The 25,029-nt window shown below is 40.5% G+C and overlaps 2 protein-coding genes, 1 long non-coding RNA gene and 2 other non-coding genes across 18 annotated transcripts in view; 3 read left to right on the forward strand and 2 right to left on the reverse strand.

Annotated features, from left to right (window-relative positions):
* The window catches only part of ERN1 (endoplasmic reticulum to nucleus signaling 1), a 38,858-nt gene extending 24,976 nt beyond the window's left edge, over positions 1-13,882 (reverse strand). For all 3 annotated transcript variants that reach the window (XM_074847668.1, XM_074847667.1, XM_074847669.1), the window contains exons 1-2: positions 13,736-13,882; positions 2,941-3,052 (exon numbers count right to left, since the gene is read on the reverse strand). In XM_074847668.1, the coding sequence (XP_074703769.1) occupies positions 2,941-3,052; positions 13,736-13,816 (193 nt within the window). In that variant the 5' untranslated portion in view covers positions 13,817-13,882. The remainder of the gene's footprint in view (positions 1-2,940; positions 3,053-13,735) is intronic.
* A 1,320-nt stretch (positions 13,883-15,202) lies between these two features.
* Positions 15,203-16,063, forward strand: LOC141933222 (uncharacterized). The gene is made up of 2 exons (XR_012626040.1): positions 15,203-15,330; positions 16,004-16,063. It is a non-coding gene; the product is annotated as an uncharacterized LOC141933222 (long non-coding RNA).
* Positions 15,861-15,923, forward strand: LOC141933284 (small nucleolar RNA SNORD104). The gene has a single exon (XR_012626054.1). It is a non-coding gene; the product is annotated as a small nucleolar RNA SNORD104 (small nucleolar RNA).
* Positions 16,064-16,106: 43 nt separating the features above from the next.
* Positions 16,107-16,243, forward strand: LOC141933286 (small nucleolar RNA SNORA50). Its single transcript, XR_012626055.1, has one exon. It is a non-coding gene; the product is annotated as a small nucleolar RNA SNORA50 (small nucleolar RNA).
* A 909-nt stretch (positions 16,244-17,152) lies between these two features.
* Positions 17,153-25,029, reverse strand: part of TEX2 (testis expressed 2) — a 64,407-nt gene continuing 56,530 nt past the window's right edge. For 11 of the 12 annotated variants that reach the window (XM_074847265.1, XM_074847263.1, XM_074847264.1 and 8 more), the window contains 4 exons: positions 22,622-22,744; positions 20,444-20,653; positions 20,088-20,208; positions 19,209-19,985 (listed from right to left, as the gene is read on the reverse strand). In XM_074847265.1, the coding sequence (XP_074703366.1) occupies positions 19,854-19,985; positions 20,088-20,208; positions 20,444-20,653; positions 22,622-22,744 (586 nt within the window). In that variant the 3' untranslated portion in view covers positions 19,209-19,853. The other variant, XM_074847257.1, reaches the window with a different exon arrangement.

Consider the following 25,029-nt stretch of genomic DNA (forward strand, 5'->3'; position numbering starts at 1 on the left):
TCACCATCTCTATCACTGTCTACTTTCTTACCTGCATGTAAAAGCAAACCTAAAGTGCTGCGCCCTTGTACCTTTCAAAGAGATCTATAGGAAAGGACAGAAGAAGTTTCATTGCCAGCAATTTTGGGGAAGAGTTTTCATTCTAAGTGATCTTACTGAGGATGTTTACTAAGTATCTTGCTAGGGCAAGTACAAAAACCATGGGAGTCTATCACACTGTCACTTAGAACTGACAGCTCCTTTTATTGATCAGAGAGGGCATGAAGAGCTTTATTTAGGCTCTGATCTTAAATGCATGCCACACCCTTTCAGTGCCCTTTCAAATTAGTGCCTTCCAACACAATGTGTTTTTGTGGGGCCACAGCAGGAGCAAAGGTGCCTTTCAGGAATTTGTGGGGAAGAGGAGTATGGGTTCATTCTATAAACATTCCAACCATATGCCAGCTTTCCAAGACCCAGGGAACAAGCAGCATCAGTTACCTGGCCACTGAAAAATCCTGAGAGCTGTCAGATAGTAGGACCTGTTGAAGCCAACAGGAAATGAAGGTATTAAGCACCCTCAACAAATAAGTCCACAATCTTGCTATATATAACTGCAGGGAATGCAGCTTTACTTCTGAACTACTGGAGAGTCCTGTTACTAACTGACCCATTTTTTTTTGCCTGCTTTATGGAGAGCACAAGTATGCAGGCTACCTTTCTTGCCAGCGCTACATGAAGGCAGGAAACCCAAACATATTATTGTGGTGACAACCTCTGGCTCATTTACTCTGCATACCTAAGATAAACTTCAGTGCTAAATTAAAACAAACCACATATGGCAAGATTTTCATGTTTGTTTAAGTACTGCCTGATAATGAACACTGCCTTGTTTTTTTCCCCAGTGAAAATAAAATGTATATGAATTGCCCTTTGTTAAATACCTTGCTGTTTAAGTGCAGTAATAAAATGTTCTCTTCCTGATGAATGCTGCTGCAGCACTTGGGGTGACCTCCACAACTTCTCAAAGCACATGAACTACAACACATGGTTCACTGTCTGATAATCAGGGTAAAATGGCACCTGCAAGAACACTGCTTGCAATGCATGCAACTTCCCACTGGGTAATTTGCTGTAACAACAGAAGCATATTGTTGTCAGAGAGAGTGCACCCAACAAATGTGTTTATACACTGATATTAATATTGAATTCTGCACTATTAAATCTCTCTGGGGATTTAGCACAGCAAGATGGTTAAGGACTTTTTTAGGCTATTACTTTCCAACACTGTCGCATCTTTGTTGTGTTTCCCACCCACATGGTGACCACCAACAAATACAGTTTTGCAAAAATAAATAAAACCCCTCCAATTACAAATTAATTCAGCAATTTATATGTACAGGTCCTTGGTCCATGTACACTTAACTAAGTTAACTCATGAAGCATCTTGTAACAATGATAACTACCACTAATTTTTTTTTCCATTGACCCTTGTGTGTTTTTCTATTACACAAAAATAACTAACGGGCAGTAAGTGCTTCGCAAAAGCAAGTGAACATATCTCATGCATGTAAGATGCAGAATAATAAAGTTAGCAACAGAGAGAAAAAAAAAAGAAGTCCTATAAAACTAGATTATCCAGTCTGGCAGTTCTACTGTACCAACATAGTTTTGCAACAACGTTTTTTTAAACATGGGAAGTTCCTTGAGCAATACACTCTGACCAAGATCCTTTTCATTACCAAAGTCTGTTCACTTCTTCCTCAAAAAACCTCTTGCCACTTACTAAGTGTTACTTAGTAAGTAGCAAGTTACTTACTGGCTGCAAACAAATGTCAGTTATGATATCCTTCTAGGATAGGACTATGTAGTGTATGTTCATACCAGTAAGCTTCTCTTAACACCGCAGTAGCCTATAGGAACAATAAAGGAGAAGGCTGATAACTTACTTGTTTTTATTCAAGCCTGTTCAGGGAAAGGAGAGGTCTAAATTTAAAGAGGAGACAGGGGAGAAAATGTAATCACTGCAATTACCAAGATCCTTCAAGAAAATACTTGCTCACCCCTTTTTACTTCAAGAGGAGCTACAAAAGCATTCTCATTCACGAAGTTAACTCTTTGTCTGGTAGATTTACATTCAAATATGAATGGCTTCACAAATAAGAACAACTGGTTTGTACTGCAGACATCCAGTATGCACAATCCATTTCCTACCATTTCAGCGCACCTACTAAACTGACATTAGGTTTAAAAACAGGGGACAGAATGATGCAATCATTGTGACTCCTTTCCATTTGACCCGCTTTCTGATTTATTTCCAGAAGTGAAGAGAAAGTGCTACTATCACTTCTACCATAGATAATCAGAGTTCCACTAAAACAATTGGTATTAAATAATGAATTTTTCATGAAGACAGAAAGAGCTATCTCTGCTTAGTAATTAAAATTATAAAATCGCTTCCAGTCACTGAGCAATGTTAAATTTCTTTTCACAAGTGCAGTTCTTTTATTTAAAAAACTGTGCTGTTCCTAAACATCTATTAGAAAAAAAGGCCTGAGGTTTGCATGATACCCACTGCACCAGTGAATGTAGGGTATTCCAGAGATAGAATCATGCAAGCCCTCCGCCACCAGTTCCACCAGCTGACACTCTCATTTGACATCTGTTCTATGCTTGTTTATATTGCACTCATTCCCGTAAAACATGATACCTATCAATTATATCACTACAGCTTTAACATTCTGGCAAAAAAAAACCCCAAAACATTAATCTGGAAAAGATCTGCAAGTGAAAATATAAAGATGAACACGACTCCAGAAACACTGTAGCTTAATTCTGGAGCAAGAGCCAAATTAAGAAAGAAAAGCAAGTATTTACCAGGCCCTACAACAGTTTGAATTATCAATTGATTTGACTTATTTCTGTTACTGAGTAGAGGGCATCAGGACACCTCCTGCTCACCTTCTTTTAAAGTCCACTTGATTGCTCCTGTCCTCTTGCTGACAGCATGCAAACTTCCATCAAGGGTTGAAACAAACAACAGTGTTTCTGGCACAGTTACTGAGCTGGTGTTCTGGAAAAGAAAAACCCATATGCTGAATGTAATTTACTACAGAGTTTACTCGTAACGGTCATTGTCTAGAACATCACTTCTCTTCAAATCACACACACTGGACAACTTTCTTGTCCCTTTGAATTCACTGATTTTTTTTTTTTTTTTTCTGTCAACATTATGGAACTACTTACTGTGCTAAGTTCCCCTAGAGACAAACTAGGGGATGCTTTAACTTAACCTCAATTTTCAATTTTATATTAAAATATTCTTGTACTAGAGTTAGGAGAAACCAGAGATAGGGCTGATCTAGGAAAGAATTGATACAAAGACTATGTGGTAAGTCAGCTAGAGTAAGGAACTTCAAAGCAGCTCAGAGAACCTAAGTGTTAATGTCAAAATCATGCTACTACCAAGTAAATAGAACATACTTTTGCCAAGGTTTAGTCCCCTAGAGATGAAAAGACACTGGCTGGGTAAAACATGGATAAATAAAACTGAAAGGCGATCAATATTCTGTGAGGCTGACTGTGGCTGAGAGACAGGATGGAGCTGCAGGCATGTAGGCTGTCTCAGAGAGAGGCCAGAATATTTAGGATAGATGCAGCTTAAAGGCTGGAGGAGATCCATATTGTTAAGCCTCTTAATTGTGTTTTTATACCTCCTGTCTCCTGGTACTGTATTTCTGCAGTAGACAGTAAGTAACACTGTTTAAGAAAGTCCATACGTATTAACACACCCACAGACATCTCGAAAGCAGTTAGCTGCAGGATTCAAACCTCAATTTGACAGTCTAATCATTCTGCCACTGGAGACACATCACTCTGTATTTACGTGTATGGGTACAGAGCTGCTGTCATTCCTATAGCACAAGTAGCTTTTGAGCCTGGCTTTTGGAGAGCATGTAATTTTATTAAAAGGGCATCACACAAACATCAAAAACTCAGCGCTATGTAGTTATTGCAGGAACTATGAGGCTAAGACCAAGGTGTTTCACTGCACAAAGCAGAAAAAACATGTTAATTTAATGTCTACTCTTTCTGCCTAAACATGATCCCACGCACCCTAAGACCAACCTATATCCATTTACCAAGTCTCAAGTTATCGCTCAAGTAACTTGTCATTTGTAGACTATCTGCACTGCTCATCTGCGTGCCACCTGCCACGTTTAAGAAGTTTCACAGTTAAATATAATTCTTAACCTACCACAGTTCATGAAATGAAAGTGTATGCATTTTATATAATTAATAATGTCTTCAATGACTTAAATTGTAAAAAACAATTATTAGTCATGTTAGAATTATTGCAAAGCAAAATACACAATTGCCAAATTAAAATGCATGGATATACGAGTAGCTTTCTTTGGAAAACTATACATTTTTAATGCATCTCAGCTAAAGCAATTAGCTTTATTCTTTACCTGAAAGTCTAAGAGGATATTATAAAGCAATAACTACCCAACTTTCAGGTCACACCTACAAATATTATACATGCTTCTTTCCAGTCATAATGAAAACAGCTGGAGCAGACAATTGTAAAACACACCGTGCAGAAAAAATGAAAGCACAAATCAGCAATACACAAACCATAGATCAGAAATAAATGCTGGAAGTTCAGAAAAAAAGGAGATGTATCTTAACACATAAATATAACTTATCTGATGTAGTTAAATTATGTAGGCTGCAGAGACATCTACACTTCAATAAAATATTTACAGCTGCATCTGGAATCAAACTTTGCAATGTTTCTTCAGACAGGGACACTGAATAACAGCTCTTCTCATGCTGGCCTATAAAATATGCAGCTTGAGATGTTACTAATCAGAACTGAATTTAAGAGTAACTTTCTAGCCTAATGACCTGATTTGTATGTAAGAGCAAAGAGAGGCTGTATTGTAGAGTTATGAGTTCTCATTCTTTTGTATTATGACTGTCATTAAATCAAACTATTGTGGCCACTGTATCAAAATAATTCATTAAAATTTTGCCCTTTAGGTCTTTTTCTATATGAACTCCCAAAACAACTTAGGATGGTGTAGTTGATTTACAATCGTCTAAGTCCAGTCTTCCCATTTTCCTTAAATAACCATTTAACAAGCCAGATCCACTGATTCTGCAGCCAGAAGGGGAAGACAGAATCCACACTCCATTATTTGGAGCTGAAAGCCATCTAACTGTGACACTGAATTTGCCTCCCCAGGAAGATTTACTTTTTAAATCCGTCATTGCCTAGCTGCCTGCATAAAGCTATCCTTGAACAAAAATAGAAGGGAGGCTTTTGGTTGCATTCTAGCTATCTTTATAGCTGCTTTTATGCAAAGATATGGCTTCTTTGTAAACAAAGACTGCTTCCTGTACAAGGTTGTAATAATCTAAGAATTAGAGTAACTAATCTTCCTAACCTGGGGACACTAATGAGCAAGTGGGGCACTAACTGAGCAATGGCAGCACTCCTCACGTCTAAGATGTTGTCTTGCATCAGACTGACAAATTCCCTCACTCTTATCATCGGTGTGAGGCAACAAATGACAGTGGTGCAAACCAGGTTATAATATGAATATTTTCTGAGTGAGTTGTGATGAGGCCCCCAAAAGATACTGGTTCAAGGAATACCAGGAGGCTGAAAAAAGCTGCACTTGAAGAGGTTTCTTTCCCTTTGTAGGCCAAACTGCTGTGGAGACTTGCAGATTGAACTGATCTCACCATGTATAAGCTCTTTAAGCATGACAGGACATCTCAATTCAACAGGGTACCAGCAGTAGGAACAACTGTTAGGAAATCCTCCGTATCTTAGAACATTTTCCCCATAGAGTTACTTCAGGTGACTTCCAGCACTCATTTGGTATAGGGTTTTGATCTTGAGATGTACCCAACAGGAGTCATCCTCAGAAACATATGTATAGCCACATACTAGCCCAGAGATGCACATGCAGCCATTACTAATCATTCTGGTTTCAAGCTATTAAGGCAAAAATTTAAAAATTTACAGGGAACAGTGTTGTGATGAAAACAAGAAGGAATGGACAGTGGTCAAAATTTATTTCAAATTAACCTCTGTGCAGTAACTGTCATTCTCAAGTGCCAGATGTTGCCCTACATCAGAGAGCAAGAGGCCGTTTAAAGTGCATACTACATATCTGTGTGAGTTCAAAGAAGAAATCACAATGAGAACTGCAAAATTTGAACAACTTCTTATACTGTTTTTTACTCAGACCTTTGACAAAGCACATCTGAGCTTTCTCATACCAAACAAATGTGTATTTTCACTGCAGCTGTACTCACAAAAATTTCCAGAGAATTTAATTCTTCTTCCAACTGATGCATAGATAAGGCAGAAAACATTGTTAGGCAGTATGTCAATACAACATGATATATGGTATAAATCCTGTACATTTTACACCACAGGGAACACAAGAAATACCTGTTTCTTCATGAAGACCTAGCTACCCTAAACCAGCTCCATTAACAAAAACATTTAATTTAAAAGACTGGAATGACTCTGCTCTTCTATCAAAAAAGTTACACCAAAAACATCCATTATCCAAACTGATCATTTTAGCTAACAAATACACTGAAATTGCATCTAGAGTGAAACACAGTAAGTTGAGCAAGAACATACAAGTGTTAAAGGCAGGAAATGAAAATTATTGAAGTTCCTCTAAATTGCAGGTGGGAATTTTGACACCCAGAATGCAACGAGGAACGTTGAAGTTTAGTTTCAAATAAAATACAACATATAGCAAATCTAGGACATCTTCCATTTATACAGACTGTTTTTCTAGGCTATTTTTTACTGTCTGCACAAGTTTCGCTTAGCTTTTATCTTCTTATCTTACAGAATCAGTATATTCTCCACAAAGCATGTTCTCTTCCTGTCTTCTTACTGTAAAGTGAATAAAACATGTATCATCTTCACAAAAAATGTGCTTGTAAAATAACCACCATGACTATGGGTGCATATCAAATATCAGTAATGTATAGTATATGGAACACTACTTGTTGTAGATCTGTAGATGTAACATTTTCATATTAAACATTTGAATATCTATTTGTTGTGACATCGAGGCTATAGAAATTATGGAATTAAACGTGAGCTCTGAAACTCTCATCAAAACATCAGTAACCAATACTGTCTTCCAGATTACTGACATTGTAGAAGCTGCTAGTACTTGGGACCAAATAGAAAGTACTAATGTGCAAAAAGTGCCTCTGCACATTCTGCAGTCACAGGAATATGAAAACTTCTCCGCACATCCACCCTCCAGATCACTTACAGGCTGAACGATAAAGAAAGAAAACCAAAGCTGAAGAAGCTATTCACACAAGTTTCTGTTGAAAACCAGATGAACACCTGAATGTTGCCCACAAGCAGAATGACCCAGAAACTTCTCAGATATGACTAAGATCATGAAATTACCATAGCTTTTTTAAGCTTTTCTGTGTAGTGTCCTTGGTCTGGAGGAAAAAGGGCCACTCCCAGCTACCATTCTTATGGTGCCTACCACCACTTTGTGGTTAACAGGGAGATGTGAACTCTTCCTGGGACGGCAAGTGCTTATGGCATTTGCAAGCATCAAGGGGACGGGGGGAATGGTACGCTGGAAGAGGTTATTCAGTCTGTCGAGCCAGAGGAATCACCTTCTCTTCAGAGGGCTCTGGGCCCCAGTTCTGCTCACTGCCCAAGGAGTTTCACTGGGAGTGAAATCAGCACCGAGGCACACCCATTTCACTGACAAAAGGATTCTGGCACATACATGCATCTTCTCCCCTCAAAATACAGTTAGGCAGCATCACTATTCATGCTAAGCTTATGTTCTCCACTCTGACTGGCTTTGTCTTAATACCACTTCTTTCTAATGCTTTCCTTCACCTCCCTCATAAGTCCATGTTTAAGTTTTGTTGCTTTTGAAGGGTGTTCTTATATTTAGCCATCAAAGTCGCATTGATGTGGTCATTGCAACCCTGTGTGTCAAAGATACCATCTTCTTTAGGTGAAAGACTGAATATAGGGCAAATTTCATTAGCTCTTCCTTTACTTCTAAAGTTGTATTTACACACAGATAAAACACCTAAAATACCATATATTAAAACTCGTCCATTCATTCATACTTTTCAAAGCATACAGTATCATGCAGTTGTGATTAACCAGCTGAGTAATACACTGACACTGCTGAAGTTTATGACCTAAATTTAAAAAAAACAGATGAGTCTGTAGACGTTGCAATGCAGTATTGCTAATTTGTTTTGAACACCTACAGTAGTCACTTGGAGAAAAGGCTAGGGAGATAGTATAATAGTATGGAAACAAGGTTTCATTCTTTCAAATTGCATAAAACAACAGGCATAAAAATGAGCAGATTATTTAAATAATGACCTGTGCTTCACCCAGACTCAGAAATAAAAAACACTTTCTCTTGATTTTATTAGTGACTTTTAACAGTGGCTAGTGACTGCAGTATCAAGGTTGCAAATACTCAATAGACTTTATTTTGAACACAAAGCTTTATAATGAATTGATTGATGGATTAATTAGAGCCTGGAATTAGCACTGTTATGAAAAGCCATGAAAATTATAAAAACCTGTACGTACAAGCCAAACTTGTTTTCATTTTTGCGTGAAGTATGTAAGAGCATTCTCCACCACAAAATAATCTCTTGAGATAGACTCTTTATAAATACTGGTATACACAGATATTTTCCTCCCTGCAGGGGTGGGGTCTCAACTGTTGTGATGCAATGCAAATTCTTGAAATAGATTTTTATTTCATACTGCAATTTTCTTTCTGAGGCGATACAATTGAATACAAAAAAATATGTCAGGACATGAAATAGCTAAGCAAAAAGAATTTAGTGACCAGAGAAAATGAGACAGAAGGAAAACCTGGTTTGGGTCTTCTTTTATTTTATCTGAAACTGCAATAATGTCTATTTTAACAACGACCCTCTTTGGAATTCAGTGAGAGCTTCTACTGCCTTGACAGTCTGTACTCATAATAATCTTCCACATCAACAGTGATGTTAAGTGAAGGATTTAAAGTATTTGGAAATTACTTGGGGACTTCTCTAGAATTAATTTTTTAATAATTTAATTCAAAACACAAATTTTCAAGCTCTCACTTGAGTTCAACTTTGACAAATGCTCTAAAGTGCTGACTGCTAATAATCAATAACAGCCTAAAATTTGGGACTAAATAGAAAATAGCATTTTTAAGCTAGAACAGAAATATACTACCTAATAGAAATAGCATTTTATAAATAAAAATGCACTATAAATACTAGTTAACTTTCACGCAACAGTTTTCTCCTCAGTCCAGATCTACCACATCTTTAGATAAAATGTTTTACAAATCAAAGTAAGAAAACAACTCAAAACAATTCTGAAGGACCCATGGAGTCAAACGAAGGTCAGCAAAAGCTGTAGAACAAGTTCTGGTGTGTTTGCATACGTCTGTGGCACAGTTCAGTGTCAAAGATGATATTATCTTCATTCACCGCAACACTTCAAATTTTTTTAAGGGTTAGCAGAGCAATGCCCTATTTTTATTGCGTTACAAGAAAACAGATCCCCATAGGAATAATTTCTTCCATTAATTTATCTGCTTAAAGACAATACCTTTGAAATGCAGGTCACCAAGTATGCACAAATCCCACTGAAGTCAGTGGAAACAGCAGATAGAAAGCAAATCAGGCCACTCAGTTCCTTGAGGTTATCGTTCTGTAACCTAGAAATATGTTTTGCTGTGGGGGCGATAGTACAAGAGGTTCTTCAAGTATGAATAAAGAAATGGAAAACCCTTCATAGTGACACTAGATGTGTGATGGTGTGTTGCTGACTCTAAGAATAGTGTTACTGATTTCATAGAAATAATTGAGTGCCACATGTTACTAGGTAATAATTTTATCTTTTCTGAGCTTTAAGTAGGAACACATATGCACCAAACTTAATATGAATGGATGATAAAGGATGGTTTGCTAACTATAATTTACATCCTCATAAATTCTTTGGTAATGTCTGGTTTACCAAACAAAAAAGTTGACAAGATAAATAATCACTCAAGGAAAAAAAAAAAAAATCTATATTCCTCACTTCATAATTAGTTTAATATACATCAGGATGTATATTTGCATTTTACTAAAAAAGTATTAAAAAACAGCTTCAGCATTAACAGCACCAGACACTTTCCTCACAATAACAAAAGGCCTATACCATAATTTATGCTACCGGAACCACAATCAGTAAACCAGTAAGGACGCAAAGCAAAACATTTTCAGACATTAGCACATGCTGCAAGCACTTGGCATATTCATCACAGATAGCCTATGATTCATTACCCTGGTTTTGATAGCTATCCTCTAATTACATTGCCAGGCTAGAGGCTAAAACTCACTATGCATAATAAAACCATGCCGTGAAGAAACTCTCTGTGAAATTCAGTAAACTACTGGGGGGAATTTTTCAGTATAGCTAATAACTAAGTTAATATATGAAAGAGAGCTGACAAAAAATGTATCTTCTTTAGAAAATGAAATCAGATTACAGATCTTTTAATCTTAAACTAAATTCCAACGTCTCATCAACACTGTAACCCAGCTCCACTGACTTTTCATTCATATGCCCATTCATACTGCAATTAAAAAACCTGGAACCTACGGGAGGTCCACTCCAACTATCCTCTGACTCGACTAAACTTTAAGTGGTGCTCTACACCATAAACTTCCAGCTAAGTTTTCAGACTTGATTTTCTCTGTAAAACCAAAACTTACTTCAATATTCACAAGAACACCAGCAATCAAAACGAGTAGGACAGAGTTATAAACACATGAATTTACAACCCAGGACAAAGCTGTCCTTGGCAATTTTACGTGTGCAAGACAAGTTTGCATCCCCCCCTCAAAAACCCTAAACTACTATTTTTTTGAGCGACCAAGGAGATCTGCAACTCAAATAAAACACATAAATGTTAGTTAACATAGTGACTGAAGATGTCCCCTTTAAAACCTTCTGCTGTCTCTCACATAGGTTTTCATGCCTATCAGTTAACTGGCCAAACACATGCTGAGATAAAGAACACATCAGAAGACAAGACATCTGGCTATGGCTGGGGTTTTCCCATGTCAGGTGCAGCCCGCATGTGCTGCCTGCACACACCGCGTCACAGCACCGAGAACAGTCCCACGGGCTGCGGGAGGGAACAGACCCATGTCCCAAATCCCAGAGAGGTGGTTATTTTTGAGTTGCACTTGACTCCATGTTAAAAGAGAAACAGGCAGAGTTTGGAACATCCCTGGCTCACAAAACCAAGGGTTTTTTTGAACTAGAGAAACCTGTAAATTATTATTGTGTAGTATTTACAGTGACTGCTTATTTACTGACAGCTCTACTGCATTTTTCATTGCTGTATCTGAGATGTCACCTTTTATAATGTGTTCCCATACATGGCTAGGACAATTCCAAGAGCCATACACTGTGTCACCTAAATAACACAAGACAGCATTTCATCTTATAGAAAAGAGAGGAAAAGAAGCCCTTGTATGAACATACAATATAAACTGTAGCAAAATAATATTAAAGTTGGGATACAAAGTAACACTACATTTATCAGAAAAAGAAAACACAGAGCAGCAAATCACCAGTACTCTTAAATCTATTGAAAACACAATCTGCAAAATCTTTAAGCAATCTCATGTTCTTCATGTCACCTCAATACCAAGAATTGTATGCCAGTCTTTTTCATGGAAATTTATTACTCAAGTGACATTAATAGTTCTACATAAGCCTTCCCAGTTAAATGGGTTAATCACAGGTGAGATGACTGGGATGGAGTTCACAGATATGAAAACTAGTTCTGAAAAGGGACTGAAGTACGTAATAGATTTTAACTTAGAAACCATGGTGGGGATTACAGCTGGCAGAGCAAAAGACTAGAGTAGAAGCTAAGAAATGGAGAACCTGAGATCAGATACTGATCTGAGGCAAGATGTCAGGGCAGAGAGACCAAGATGAGACAACCTAGAGAAAAAAAGGGGCTGAATTCTACCGGGGCCCAAGTCTAGGTTTTTGTGACTATGCAAGTAAAATTATACAAAATTTAGTAATAATCTGTTGATTCAAAGAGTACTTTTAGTATTTAAAAATACTTCTTAGTATCCTCATTGAGTACTATTCTTAAAACTTCATAAGTTGCAAATCAGTGTTTTCCTTGCAAAATCTGAACTGCAAACCTGTCAGGACCCTGAAGATATCTCAGTCCAACCTTATAGTCCAGACCAAGGCAAAGATATTAACACTCTACAGTAAAGATTTTAAAGCAATTTTTGTTGACCACCTCTGTTTAATTTTTTCCAGTTTCCTAATGAAGGAACAACACTAGGTATGTTACACAACTTCACTACTACATGTGTTTACTTTTAAAGAAGGGGAATGGAGCTATTATATCCGAGGTAAAAAAGCCTTCAGCTTTGCTTAACCTGAACTATAACCCCATATATTACACCAGCATTTTCAGGTAACAATGAACAATCCATCAAACAACATAACCTAAAACTTTCCTCTGTCACACTCAGTATAATGGCAACAGTAAATGCCAGCTGGCCTTTTCATTGTTTCCGGATCCTGAGAATTTACAAAGAAGAGCACCTTTCAGAACTGAAATTTTGAATACTTAGTTTTCCATCTCAGTAGACAGTATACACAGAGTAGACAGCACCCATTTTAAAGTACACTGTTTAAAATTATTACCTCCGTACAAATAATCTGCTCAGCATTCCATCTGCTTTGCACCAGTTTCACTATTCCCTGTGCTTTTATTGCCCCACGCAACACTTTATAACCAACCTCTTAAGGGGTTGTGTAGAGCAGTGACTTGTGCACTTTGACTTTCACCTTTGAATTTAGAACTGTAGTCTCTTTTGGATACCAACCTACTACATGTACACTTAGTGCACATTGCTATCTTTGCTCTGGAAAGAGAATGATCAAAATGCCATAAGACGGTATACAGGGCATGTAGTTAGTCATGGGTATTCGGATATCAACACACACACACTGGGGTTTTATCAGAAAGAAAACAAGCCTCCTCACTTATGATGTTATGAAGGGACAGAACAAAGATCCAGCATGTTTCATTAATTCCTCTAAACACCTACATAGTTTCAGCTTCCAAAGTTTCTTTGTCCTACTTTTATCAACCGCTTTCTGGGAAGTTAACTGTTCTCTATTTCGAGGATTACTGCATACGCTCCATGTTCGGGTACGGTGTTCCGTGGAACACGGAGGCAGGCACGCAGCCGTCCGGCCGGACCGGGGTGGCACACCGCAGCCCCTCACCCCGGCGCACCCCGGGGGGCACCCGGCACTAACGGCAGGAAAACGGGCAGCGTTCGGCTTCGCAAACACCGCCCATGCGGCGGGCTGCGCGCACCGACGGCAAACTTTCGGCAAAGCCCCGGCAAGAGCCCACCGGGCCGTTCGTGCGTCCCCCCCCCCCCCCCGGCTCCGCTCTCCGCGGGCGGGGGGGCCCGGCCTGCACGGGGCGAGGCCTCCCCTGGCCCTCGCCGGCTCGGCCGTCCCCGCACCCCGAGCGAGCCGTGCCCACCTCCCCCGCCGCGGCCGGGCCGGCGGCTGCACCGCTGAGTGCCCTCCCCGCCGGCCCGCAGCCCCCCCAGGCCCAGCGGGCAGGCTCAGCCCGGGCCGCGCCTCGCTTACCCCGGGCCTCGGCGAGAGCAGCGCCAGCAGCGCGCCCAGGCGGAGGAAGAGAAGGAGAAGGGGGGGGCGGCGCGGCTCCATGGCTGCCACCCGCGGGGGCGCGCAGCGGCTCCCCCCGCGCGGCGCTGCCTGCGGCCGCAGCGTGTCCGGCGCTCCCCGCGCGGCGGGGCGGGGCGCGGCGGGGCCGCCCGCGGTGACGTCGGTGGCCCGACCCGGGCGGCCCCGTCCCCCCACAGGTACTGCCCGCCCGCCCCCCCCCCGGCGGTGCCTTCGGGCTCCCCCGCGGCGCCCGGGGGAGGGGGGAGCTGCGGCCAGCGAGGCCTCGCGGCTCCGTTCCGCTGCCGGAGCCTCCCCGTTTGTGCTTAGCCCCGACCAAACTGCCGCCGGCCCGGGGGGAGCCCGGCCAAGAGCCACATTTGAAACGGCGGGGGGTGCAAGGACAGCTGCTGTTTGTTTGGGGGTTTTAAAACACCTTGTGGGTAAGTTCAGGCTTGACGAATTGCCGCCCTCCCCCAGCACCGCCCCGCCCGGTACAATTTCCCTGTTGATTTTTCGCTTTCAAAGCAGATCGGGTCAAATTTATTTGGCATAGCTCCTGTTTTGACAAAGTCACTGTTGACCCTGGTGTGCCTTGCAATGCCTTAAATAAATGTAAAAACAAAAGAACATGCCTCTCTGAACCAAAAATCAGGTCCAAACTCCTCTGAACTGATAAAAATACACACAAAATTACTGAACCAAATCGAAGAAGCTTTTAGAAACGAGAGTAAATTTACACTGTTTAGCAAAGGCTTAGCTTTCAGGTGCCTATTTATATAACAAAGCCACTTTGTCCTTGCTACATATTGTTTGCTTTTTAATACTGATACCACTAATGGAGCTGCAGAGCACACTGAGTGCTAAATATGCAGTCTGCACATAACAGATCAGCTCTGGCAGCTCCCTCTTAATGTGTGCCTTTGATTATACAGGCAGGAGGCATAATTAATGATCTAACCTGCAAGTCTGAATACATAAAAACATCCTGGAGCAACAAACCACACTGAGATTTCAGTTCTCCGGTACTGACAGATGGGTTTCTTTAGGGGGGACTTGGATTTGAAGCATTTGAGAACAAGCAGACCATCTAACACGCTGCATTACACGTGCCATGGTAACAGCACGGACGAGGAGCACATCTAGACCTCTACCACACGACAGAAAGTCCTCACAGCCATACACAACGGCGGTCAACGCGGGCAGTTGTGCCTCCGTGAAAAGCACACGCGATGTTGTACAAGATCCGGGCCTGCAGTGTTAGTGCTTTCGCTCTGCTGCCTCCGCTCAGCTCCCGGCTTCGGGTTCGGCAGGTACCGCAGGATGGCAGCATTTCCCTTCCCATCGGCCTCCATCTTCCCCGGGAAAAAACCCCTCGTAGCTGCCGGCCCGCCCTCAAGTCTGAAAATTGTCTGGCGAGTGTTTGGGTACCATTACCTCTTAAGCTGAATTTCACGCCGTGCTACGTTAAGGAAGTTTTTCAGTTTCGCAAACACTGCGTATGCCACCACCGGATTGTAGTTATTTAACACGAGTGCCTCCCAACGGCCTCGCAGGAGGTAGGAAAAACGTCAAAACCAAGGGCTGAGGCGGGAGGAGGCCACCCGGGGCGGGAAGACGAGCGTCACCCTGCGCCCTCCCGCTCCCCTCGCACCTCTCCTCAGAAACTGAGGAACCACCTCTGAGGTGGGCAGCTCTGAGGTCCGAGCGGGGCCTAAGCTTTTACATTTTTAATATTAAGCCCTATTTTTTAACAACAACAAAGCGCTAGAGCAAACTACTAAAGAAAAGAGTACTGTTTCTGAAAAGGCGAATAAAACTACCGGGGAGGGGCCAGGTTCGCCAGGCTCCCTCAGGCTCCTCCCGCCTCCGCCCTGCCCTCCTCAGCCCCGCCCACCCCCGCGCGCAACCGCACCCGGATGAGCACGTGCCACCGAGTTTGAATCCTATTGGGCGAAACAAGGAGGGGCGGGCGCCGGTTGTCTATAAAAGGGAGCTCGGCGGAGCATCGACCTTTCTGTCAGCGCGGCGAGCGGAGGTGAGCGCTGGCGGCTGGAGGAGGGGGGCGGACGGGCGGGTAGGCCGGGCCGCGCTGATGTCTCTTGACACGTGTTAGACTGCTGACATGCATGAAGCAAACCTACTACTGAGCGCCCAGGCTGCCGCCCACTCTGCGGGGCGGCTGCGGTGCACTGCGTCTGTAACCTCCCCGTTTCCCTCTGTGTCTTGCAGGGCCCGTGGGGCGACCAGCGGCGGTGAGCGGCCGGTCAAATAAAGCTTTTGTGCACCCCGCGAACGTGTCCGGCTGGTTCTTGCGCGCGTCTCCGCCCGTTCCCCGCACTGCCTTTGACCCGGCGGCGTGCCCTGCCCGCGGCGCCGCTGGCCAAGCTGCAGTGCTAGAGCGAAGCGCTTGTTCATAACTGGGGCTGCTCGGCCCGACCCGGGTGGCTCTTTTAAAAGCAAGTGACAGCTCGTCGCGGCCTCCCCCACCCGCACTTCCCGGCGCGGAGCTGCGGGCGGCACAAAATGGCGCCGCGGCCTGAGGGGGGGCAGCGGCCACAACCATGGCGCAGGGGCGGTGCCCGCTCGGGGAGAGGGTGACAACAGGGATCCAGGTTAGGCGTGCTCTAGCGGTTGACCCAGCCTTGGCCACTGCACACGGTTTTTCCTGAGGTAGCTTAGGGTTCAGTTTCTAAAAGAGAGGTGGAGCAAGTAGCAGAAGTCCTGGGATTCCTGCCTATTCTTGGAGGAGCAAAGCCAGCTGTTAAGCAGGAGAAAGCAGCCACTGTTGGGGGTCCTTTATGCACACAGCAGAAGAGAACTTGGAACAAAAAAATTGACTGCAGTGATGTAAGCTGCAGCTAAAGTGCCTCTTTTTTGTCAAAAGCTGTGCTCATGGTGTCCTGCAGGTAGAGGGGGCAGAGTTAGTGCTTTCTGTAAATAGGAAAGTTAAATCTACACCCACACTAGTGATAGGATTGGACATCTAAGAGTAATAGCTGAGTCTTCCTGAGGAAGACTGTAAAAGAAAAGGCCAAACCTACCACAGAGGGTACTGTATGCCACCTGGTAATCATTTTAAGGTTGTCACACATGTAAAGTGAAAAAACATTAAGGTGTATTCCTCATGTGAATACTAACTGCTGCAGTGAAATTTTCACTACAGTAAAATTGATCAGTTTAAGCTTTTCCTTAGAACTAGAATAGTCTCAGCACTGGTTAACCCTAAAATCATCATATGCCATAACCACCAAGTACAACTGATAAATCTGAAAGAGACTGAGCATGCTCTATTGTCTTAGCAAGTTGCATTTCTAAAGTTTTTGAAAAAACTTGCAGAACAGAGTGGTTAAGCACAATGTAGAAATAAATTCTGAATAATTGTTTGACATGGGATAAATTTATTTAATAAAACAAAGCAAGCAGATTGTAGTTACCCACAGTTTATGAAGTGCAATATGACAATCTTGTGTAATAAGTCTAAATCTGTTTACACATTAGTGCATCTAGTCCTTTGACTTCAGTTATTGCACATAGAAATTAAATCATATAAAAGACCTGCGTACAAGACATGCAGACTTCATGAAAGGCAAATAATGCCTACATAATCAGAGCAAACCCCAGAATATACATGGCCTGGAATGGTCAAGGAGGAGTTCAGGTAACAAATATAACCTACTAATATTTCAATTAAAGGTAACCAAAATAGGTGTTCAAATATAGAATTAATTTTAAATATATTAAATGCTAGTTTTCTTTTATGTTTCAGGCAAGGTGCTGTTTAAAAAACCTTCAATATAATAGCTTCATTTAGAGATGGTAAATCATCAAGTTACACATGGAAATTCTGATTTACATTAAATGTGACAACACAACGTACAAAAAAGTTCTTAAAAAATTACTTCTAAAAAAAAGCAAATCATGTTATAAAAGGAGAGCCAAAACTCACCTTCTTTGTAAACTAAAACTTTTTTTGACATCCATGAACAGTTGGCAACACTGAGTATCAGAAAAATATTACATGTGTTAAATAATGGATATGTAGTGTTCAAATGTTGGATTTACTGCATACATTTAGTCTTGAATCATTACACCAGACAGAAATAAAAGGCAGTTGCCCCTCCCCCCTTAGATTTGGCCATTATTAACAGAAACCATCTTTAATTACATCATGATCAGCTTGAATAACTAATGCTCAAATTCCTATTCCACAAAGTCCAAAAAAACCAATGCATGGGGTCAAAATCTTTCAGTCACAGGTGAAAGTCACAAACATCAAGCAATTTGATGCCTGGAGTTGCACAGCTGTAACACAAGAATTTGGTCCCACGCTTTGCGCGTAAACACAGTGCAATGGAAAAGACTCACAGCAACAAACTCCTATAAGAAAAAACTTGGTGTGTTTCATTGTAGCAAGAGGCTCTATACACGGCAGGGTAACTAAGTACTTCTGGTCATGTCCAGTGTTGACATTTTAAGTGTGCTCATGTCTTTATAAACATTCAGAATTAATCATGAACCAAGGTGATTGTACCTCACTATAAGGCGGCTTACTATGGTTTGGTCTCATGGCTTACCAACCTTTTTCTCCTCATTTACAAAAATCTGACAGTCCCACCTTCACTGATAGTTGCGTGTGTTTTATGGCTACTTGCTTCCCAAAAAAAGCGTTAAGTTCTGTATGAAAAAAGTAACATGTATATACCACACTGAATCACAATATTACCTATACATCCAATTTACATTCTTTTATCCTGAAAGCATTTCATATTTCGATTGCTTGACACAAGCTATTGACTGCAGAAGTGAAAGAACATAAAACAGTTCATTCTACACCTCCAACTGCCTGAGAAAGAAAAATATTCTTCCAGTTTTATAAATTCATTCCTTATTTAGGATTTTTCCCATTTGGCACGCAGTTCCTTTGCTGCCAAACAACCTTTCAATGCTGTAATGCACATTAACAGAGCATGAAAACATAAGCTGAACAAAAGGTGTGTCAACAAGCTCCTTGATCTATTACAGTTTGGTTCCTCCTCCCTCCCGCAAAGAACAGGTCATCTTAGCCTCCAAGTTAAAATCCTCATGGCAGCCAGCACAAAAATAAATCAACTGCTTAATGGAATGAAATTTCATGTAGCTGAAGTACACAGGAACAATAACCAGGCAAGTGAGCACAAAGGTATGGTTATAGGCAGTCCTTGTGGGGGGAAAAAGTGGCACAAGTCAAGGATGAGAACTACAGCACAGTTTATAAAACCATGAGAATAACTTTTATAATACTGTAAACTGCAAGAGTCTTCACAAGTCATGGTTGATCAGGGGCCTCCATGATCAGATCTTTCGGAGGGCATGTAGAAGAGCGAGGATCCATGGCTGAGTGCATTAAAGGAATATAAACATCATCCATGTTTGGCATGACAAAGATTTTCTGTGAAAAAGATGCAATTAAATCAGGTTACATTTCACATGCCACTTAAAACCTTAGTTTTCTGATTTAATTACAAAATGCAACAAATGTACAGATAAAAAGTTCTTGAGTTCAGCATTATTTGAGTCCATGCCTGTACTGAAGCCCTACAGTCTCTGTTCCATTAACTCAAGCCCTTTACTTGTTACAGTTGTAGATGAAGCTCAGAAATATGAAGATCTCTGCACTTTCCATTAAATTGAAATAGCACTAAAGCAAACATACCACTTTATTTAGCTCTGCTCCTTTCTCAGCTCTTATCCATATACTTTCAAACTGTACTTTTAATGAAATAAAGAAGTTTGATTTCTGCCTGATTGTACAGGTCGGGGTCCAGAATGAATCTGGTCAGTACTGTTTTCCTATCTTGCAAGTACTTGTAATTTTGGAGGTTTTTTCCTATTTTTCAGTATGGTTAATGTGATTTTTTAAAAAACTATTTTATTTTAAAGGAAGTAGTAACAGGATACCTTACTGCCTCATCTGTTCTTAATTTCAAGTAACAGCTTGGTCCTCTATCATCTAAGAACACCTAGGATCATGTTTTTATTTAAGTACTACAAATTCTGACATGGTACCCATTTCAAAGAACTGGCATTTTTGGCTCTAAAATCATTCTGACAAGATTAAAACAGATTTCCATCCAGGTCTACACACAGTCTTGAAACCATCCCAGAAGTCAGTTTCAGCTGAGTTCTTAACATCCTTTCCACTGAGAAGGAGTAGTGGAGGATACCTACTAGTCTGGAATGAAATAAGGGACATGCAAAAATTAAAAAAAAAAAGTCACCCCTCTAAATACACAAAAACTATCATTAATGAAATGAAAATGTAAGGGAAACACACCTGAAACTCTTGTTCTAGTTTCCTCTCTATCCAGTCAGTTACATGAACCAGAGTCACTTCTCTCTCACCAAGTTTTGGCCGAGCTTTTAACTCCAGGTAGGGAGGTCTTCGAAAGCCGTACCTTAGGAGAATACACAGAACAGGTTTTATTATAAACCCTCCAACAAAGCATATCCTTAAATGTATTAACTACCAATGTTCTCTTAATAGCAGTTCCTACCTCATTTACAACTATTTTGTATTGCACCTCTCTTCCAGAACCCATTTCAGTTACACTTTACCTTTTTTCTTAGTTGCAATCCCTTTGCTAGCACACACCTGAAACATTGCCCAGTTCTGCAGTAAATTCCTCTTACCATATTCTGTCAGTAGGTGGAGGTGGAATGTTAATTACTAGTGTTCCTCTGCACTCTTGTACTTCAACTGTTAGCAGCAATGGAGTATTGGAGACCTCTTCAATTTTCTTCTTAATAAACTCAGTCTCTGTTGCTTTCTGAAAGTATTTTGACTTAGTAATTTTATCCACAATTCTCATGATCTTACTTGTCCGATGTCCTCCGACATACCTTTACATAGAGAGTAGAAAAAGAGTACATCAAGGTAATGTTCTTAAACCTATTGTTTGCTAAGACACCTGTGGATTTCCTGTTAAATGATTAGGTTTTTGATACAAAAATTCTAAACAGATATGTATTCACAGGCGCAAGGAGGACCTCCCAGAGCCTACACACAGCAGCCATACCCTGTCAGCTACAAGTGTCTGGCAGAAATTCTGTCCGGTCTGAACACTCCTCTTTCCCAGATGGCATTGGAAATGCAACATTTTTTAAAACTGCAAATATACTTCCATCATTTATGCCAGGAAGTTAGCAGAAGTGACAAGCCTGTCTATTACCGTTCTAACAAAACTGTCAAGACACAGATGTACCAAGACATATGCCCATATCACATGGAAGGCCTAACCATCATGTCTAATCTACTTATCAGTGTGTGTTGAACAAAAAGGTTTTCATTTTAAAATATTGTAGAATTTATTAGTACAAAGGTGGTGAAAAGGAAAAAGAAGGTAATTTCGGCAGTAGGTAGAATGATATTTCAAAAAACGGTTAACTATGCTTGCAAAAAGAGGCTACTTTTGCTGGCAACAATGTCAGGCAGCATCCTAGCTTTTAAAACAGACGCTTTAAGGACTGAGTATGTTTTTTCTCACACCTATCCCATTTCAGAAATACGCACTCTAAAAATAGCATGTTTGATATTTTCACACACTATATTATACCTAATCTTGACTCTTGATGCTATGTAGCAAAGACAGCCTTACTAAGGAAATAACATTTTCCTATCCTGCAAAAAAATCATGTTTATGCAACCTTTTAGAGAAATTTTTCCTTAGCATGAGATAAGACAAGAAACTCCTCAGCTGATATAAAAGGGGTGAATTAATTTCAACTTTTGGATTTTACACTAGCTGTAACTTTACCCAGATAAAGTAGTTATTCTCTCATCAGTTTCTGTAGTGATAGTAATGCAGATTTTTGAAAGGTGTACAGAAATTCTTTTGGTATTTTACTTTAAAATTCTTTGTTCTCCCTCTTTGTCCTTAAGAGTTCTTTATATGATCTACATATTTTTAAAAGATATGAAATGCACCTATTGAAATAATTCCAACAATTCATCACATACTTTTCAAAAGGTTTTAGGAGTAAAACTCCAAGGAAAGTCCCTTGAACACCTTGAATATGTCATGGAGCCTTTTGGTATATTCACTGTAAAGTCACCGAGATGTATTCAGACATAGGAAACATTGTGATTGTCTGAGACATTTCAGTGTTATTACAGATTTCTTATTGCATGGCATAATCTCAATCAGATGTAAAAAGCAAAAAAACCGGAACAGCAGCCAAAGCAAGGAATGACGTGGCAAAACTGACATTAGGAAATTTTTTTTAAAATTCTCGCACAGCATCAGAGGGCAGTGTTGCACAGCCCAGACACTCCACGCCCTTTGAGGGGGAAAAAAAAAAAAAAAAAAGAACAAAACAAAACACAAAAGCCTGAGCAAGAAAGCTAAGCTTAAAGAAAAGAACACGCTGGAAATAAGGGATCAGCATGGGTATAACATTGTATACAAACAGAGTTTCAAGTTCACACACAAAATCCTGTTCTTGGCTCTGCTACCAGGCAAGACACGCTGGGGAATGTCCCCATAGGTTCTCTGGCCCAAAGACTTGTGTCTCTCTGTAATTTAATAGTGAAGAAATTAGGAGGTGCCAAATGGAGCACTGCCCAGGTCACTCTGCAGAAGTGCAGTATGGTGAACAGTGCTCCCAGCATGCTAAAACACTCAGCTGAGCAGCTTCCTTTCAATTTGTAGTACATGGCTTGATTGCTGCTCTAGAAATGGTTGTGTTTGCTTAATTGCTTGGATATAGTCACCCTGATATCCTGTGTGACAATGAGCATTATAGGACTGGACCAAGATATCAGTTATACTAAGTCTGGAAATTGGGAGGAGGAAAGGATTAACAGCTCACCCTTCTGCTCCTGGAGCCACCTGCTTCTCTCCTGCCAATTCAGGAGCATCATCCTCTTCTGAAGACCCAGCGCTGGAGGATTCCTCATCACTGTCTGCAAGACAATATGCCCTTGGCCTGAAACTGAAACAATATAATTTCCAGGTCAAATATAATATTTTTAAATAGGTATTCATCATGTACAGCTTTGGCTGATATTACAGGTATTTCTCTTGGAGACTCTGAAATGTCCCCTCTTCTTTTTTATAAACTCTATCTAAAAGAACAAAACCAAAATCACTCTGAGGCCAGTCTGTCAGAACTAGCTTCAAAACAGAAAATTTGTTTTCTCTGGTGGAATGTAATCCTGCATAAAAGAGGATGGCAGGAGAATGGCTGTTCTACATATTCAAATCAAATGTGGAGATTATTCAAAATACATTTGAAAGCATCTCTGTTCCTGCTTGCGGCTTTCATAAAAGTTAAGCAGTATGTAGGCTGGACAGGGGTTTTTTTGTTTGTCTTTAGAACTCTGACAAAGACATACTTTAAATTGAAAGGTGAGAACTGCAGTTCTGCCTTGTACTAAAAGCAAACATAGGACTCCAACTTCAAATGACATCATCTACTAACCAAATCCCAGAATCCCCCAGAGATGTTAAACAAGGTGCTAACATATATACCTTATCTTCACAATGTATACCTTATCTTCACAGCACTTTTAACACAAGTCAATAAATATCATTTTGTGTACTCACACACGTGCAATTTTTGCAACATAGATGTATTTCCAGCAATGGTAACACGTGAAAAACACAAGAGAATCGATCTTTGTCATCTGCCTCCAAAAGGAAATGCACAACACTCATGCTAGCAGAGCAAAGTTGTCTCAAACTAGTGATTTACCTTATTGTCGCTACAGTGTGTGTCATCACTTACCAATTTCATGTAGAAAAAAGGCAATTTTATTAACAGAAGTCTAACATAAACCTGAGAAGTAATATTTCTTAGATGTTTTGCAGAGATACTTTTGTTCCATACAAATTTAGGCTATAACCTTCCTTTAGTAGCTTTGCTGAAAATATTTCTTTTCCTACTATATTTGTAGGGAATTGACCTTTGGGCTTGTGAAATTTTAAGTTCCTCTAACACAGCAAATGACGTTTACAGGATTTAAAGTTTTGTTTTGCTTTTTCTGAAGAGAGTCCAAGATGGAATAAGGCAAAGAATGTCATGGGGAGAAGAGGGGAAAAAAGTAATAAAAATCAAACAAGTGCTGCTCTTAGGGTACAAAATATCACACAGTAGTAACTAATTCCAGACTTCAACTATGGAAGAATTTATGTACACAATCACAGAAAAAAAATTCAAATCTTTTAAACAGATTGAAATTAGGGAAGGATACAGTGAATACATTTCAGTATTAAATCGATCTCTACCAAATGCAAGAGCTTGAAATAGTTACACAACAAAGGTTTCAAAAGCATGTGGTTTTAGCCCCAGGGACTATACCCAGGACTATAATACTCTACAGCTTGTTCAGAGTATAGTTTATAGCTGCATTTTCTTCATTCTGTGTATGTGTGTTCTTGGAAATTTATTTGAAGCATTTAATAACCTCACACAGGGCAGGGACTGAGGCTACTGTCTGCTTTTCTGTACACAGAACAAACTGTTAGTTGCTGCATGAAGTCCTAATGTAAAAGGACAGTTCAAGCACAGCTCACAATGCACAGCACTCCTTCCTAACTGCCTATTTAAGAACTGGAGCAGTAATCCCATGACCTCTCTACACTGAAGAATTTGCTATCCAGGCTATGGAATCAGAATCATAAACCTCTTCTTACCCAGACATGTATTTTGTACCTGCAGAAGAGCGTAACAACACACCAAACTGAACCACCTCCCAGAGGACTTCAGGAGTGGTGGATGGTTCATGTCACTGGCCCAAATAGCAATGCTGGAGCTGCTTCTCAGAGAGAAATTCATGTTTTTAGGTCAGATTCAAACTACATATTTTCTATGTGAGACATCACTTCACTTTCCTGTGCATGTCATACCACCCAGTTCAAAGCACACCCAGTGCATTTTCAAGGCTCTCAAAGGTGTCACCTTCTTACAAGAAAGTAGTTTATTTGCTCAGGTAATGGGGCCATCTGAAATGCATCCACAAGCATGAACTGACTAAGGCCACAAGATTTCCTTGCATTAAACACAGCAAAAATAAATAACCTTGAATGAGAATTCAGGGGATCTCTGCATACAATGGACCATTTATGACACAAACATTGGCAGAAAACTACTTTGAAGCTACAGTATTGTTCCCGAGCAGATTGCACCGTATTTTCTGAATTGCCATTTGTCGGTTTGTTTTTACATGGCACAACATGCCAAAAAAAAAGACAGGGTAAGAAAAAACCAAAAAGGAT

The sequence above is a fragment of the Strix aluco genome, chromosome 21 (genome assembly GCF_031877795.1).
Source record: "Strix aluco isolate bStrAlu1 chromosome 21, bStrAlu1.hap1, whole genome shotgun sequence".
NCBI lineage: Eukaryota > Metazoa > Chordata > Aves > Strigiformes > Strigidae > Strix > Strix aluco.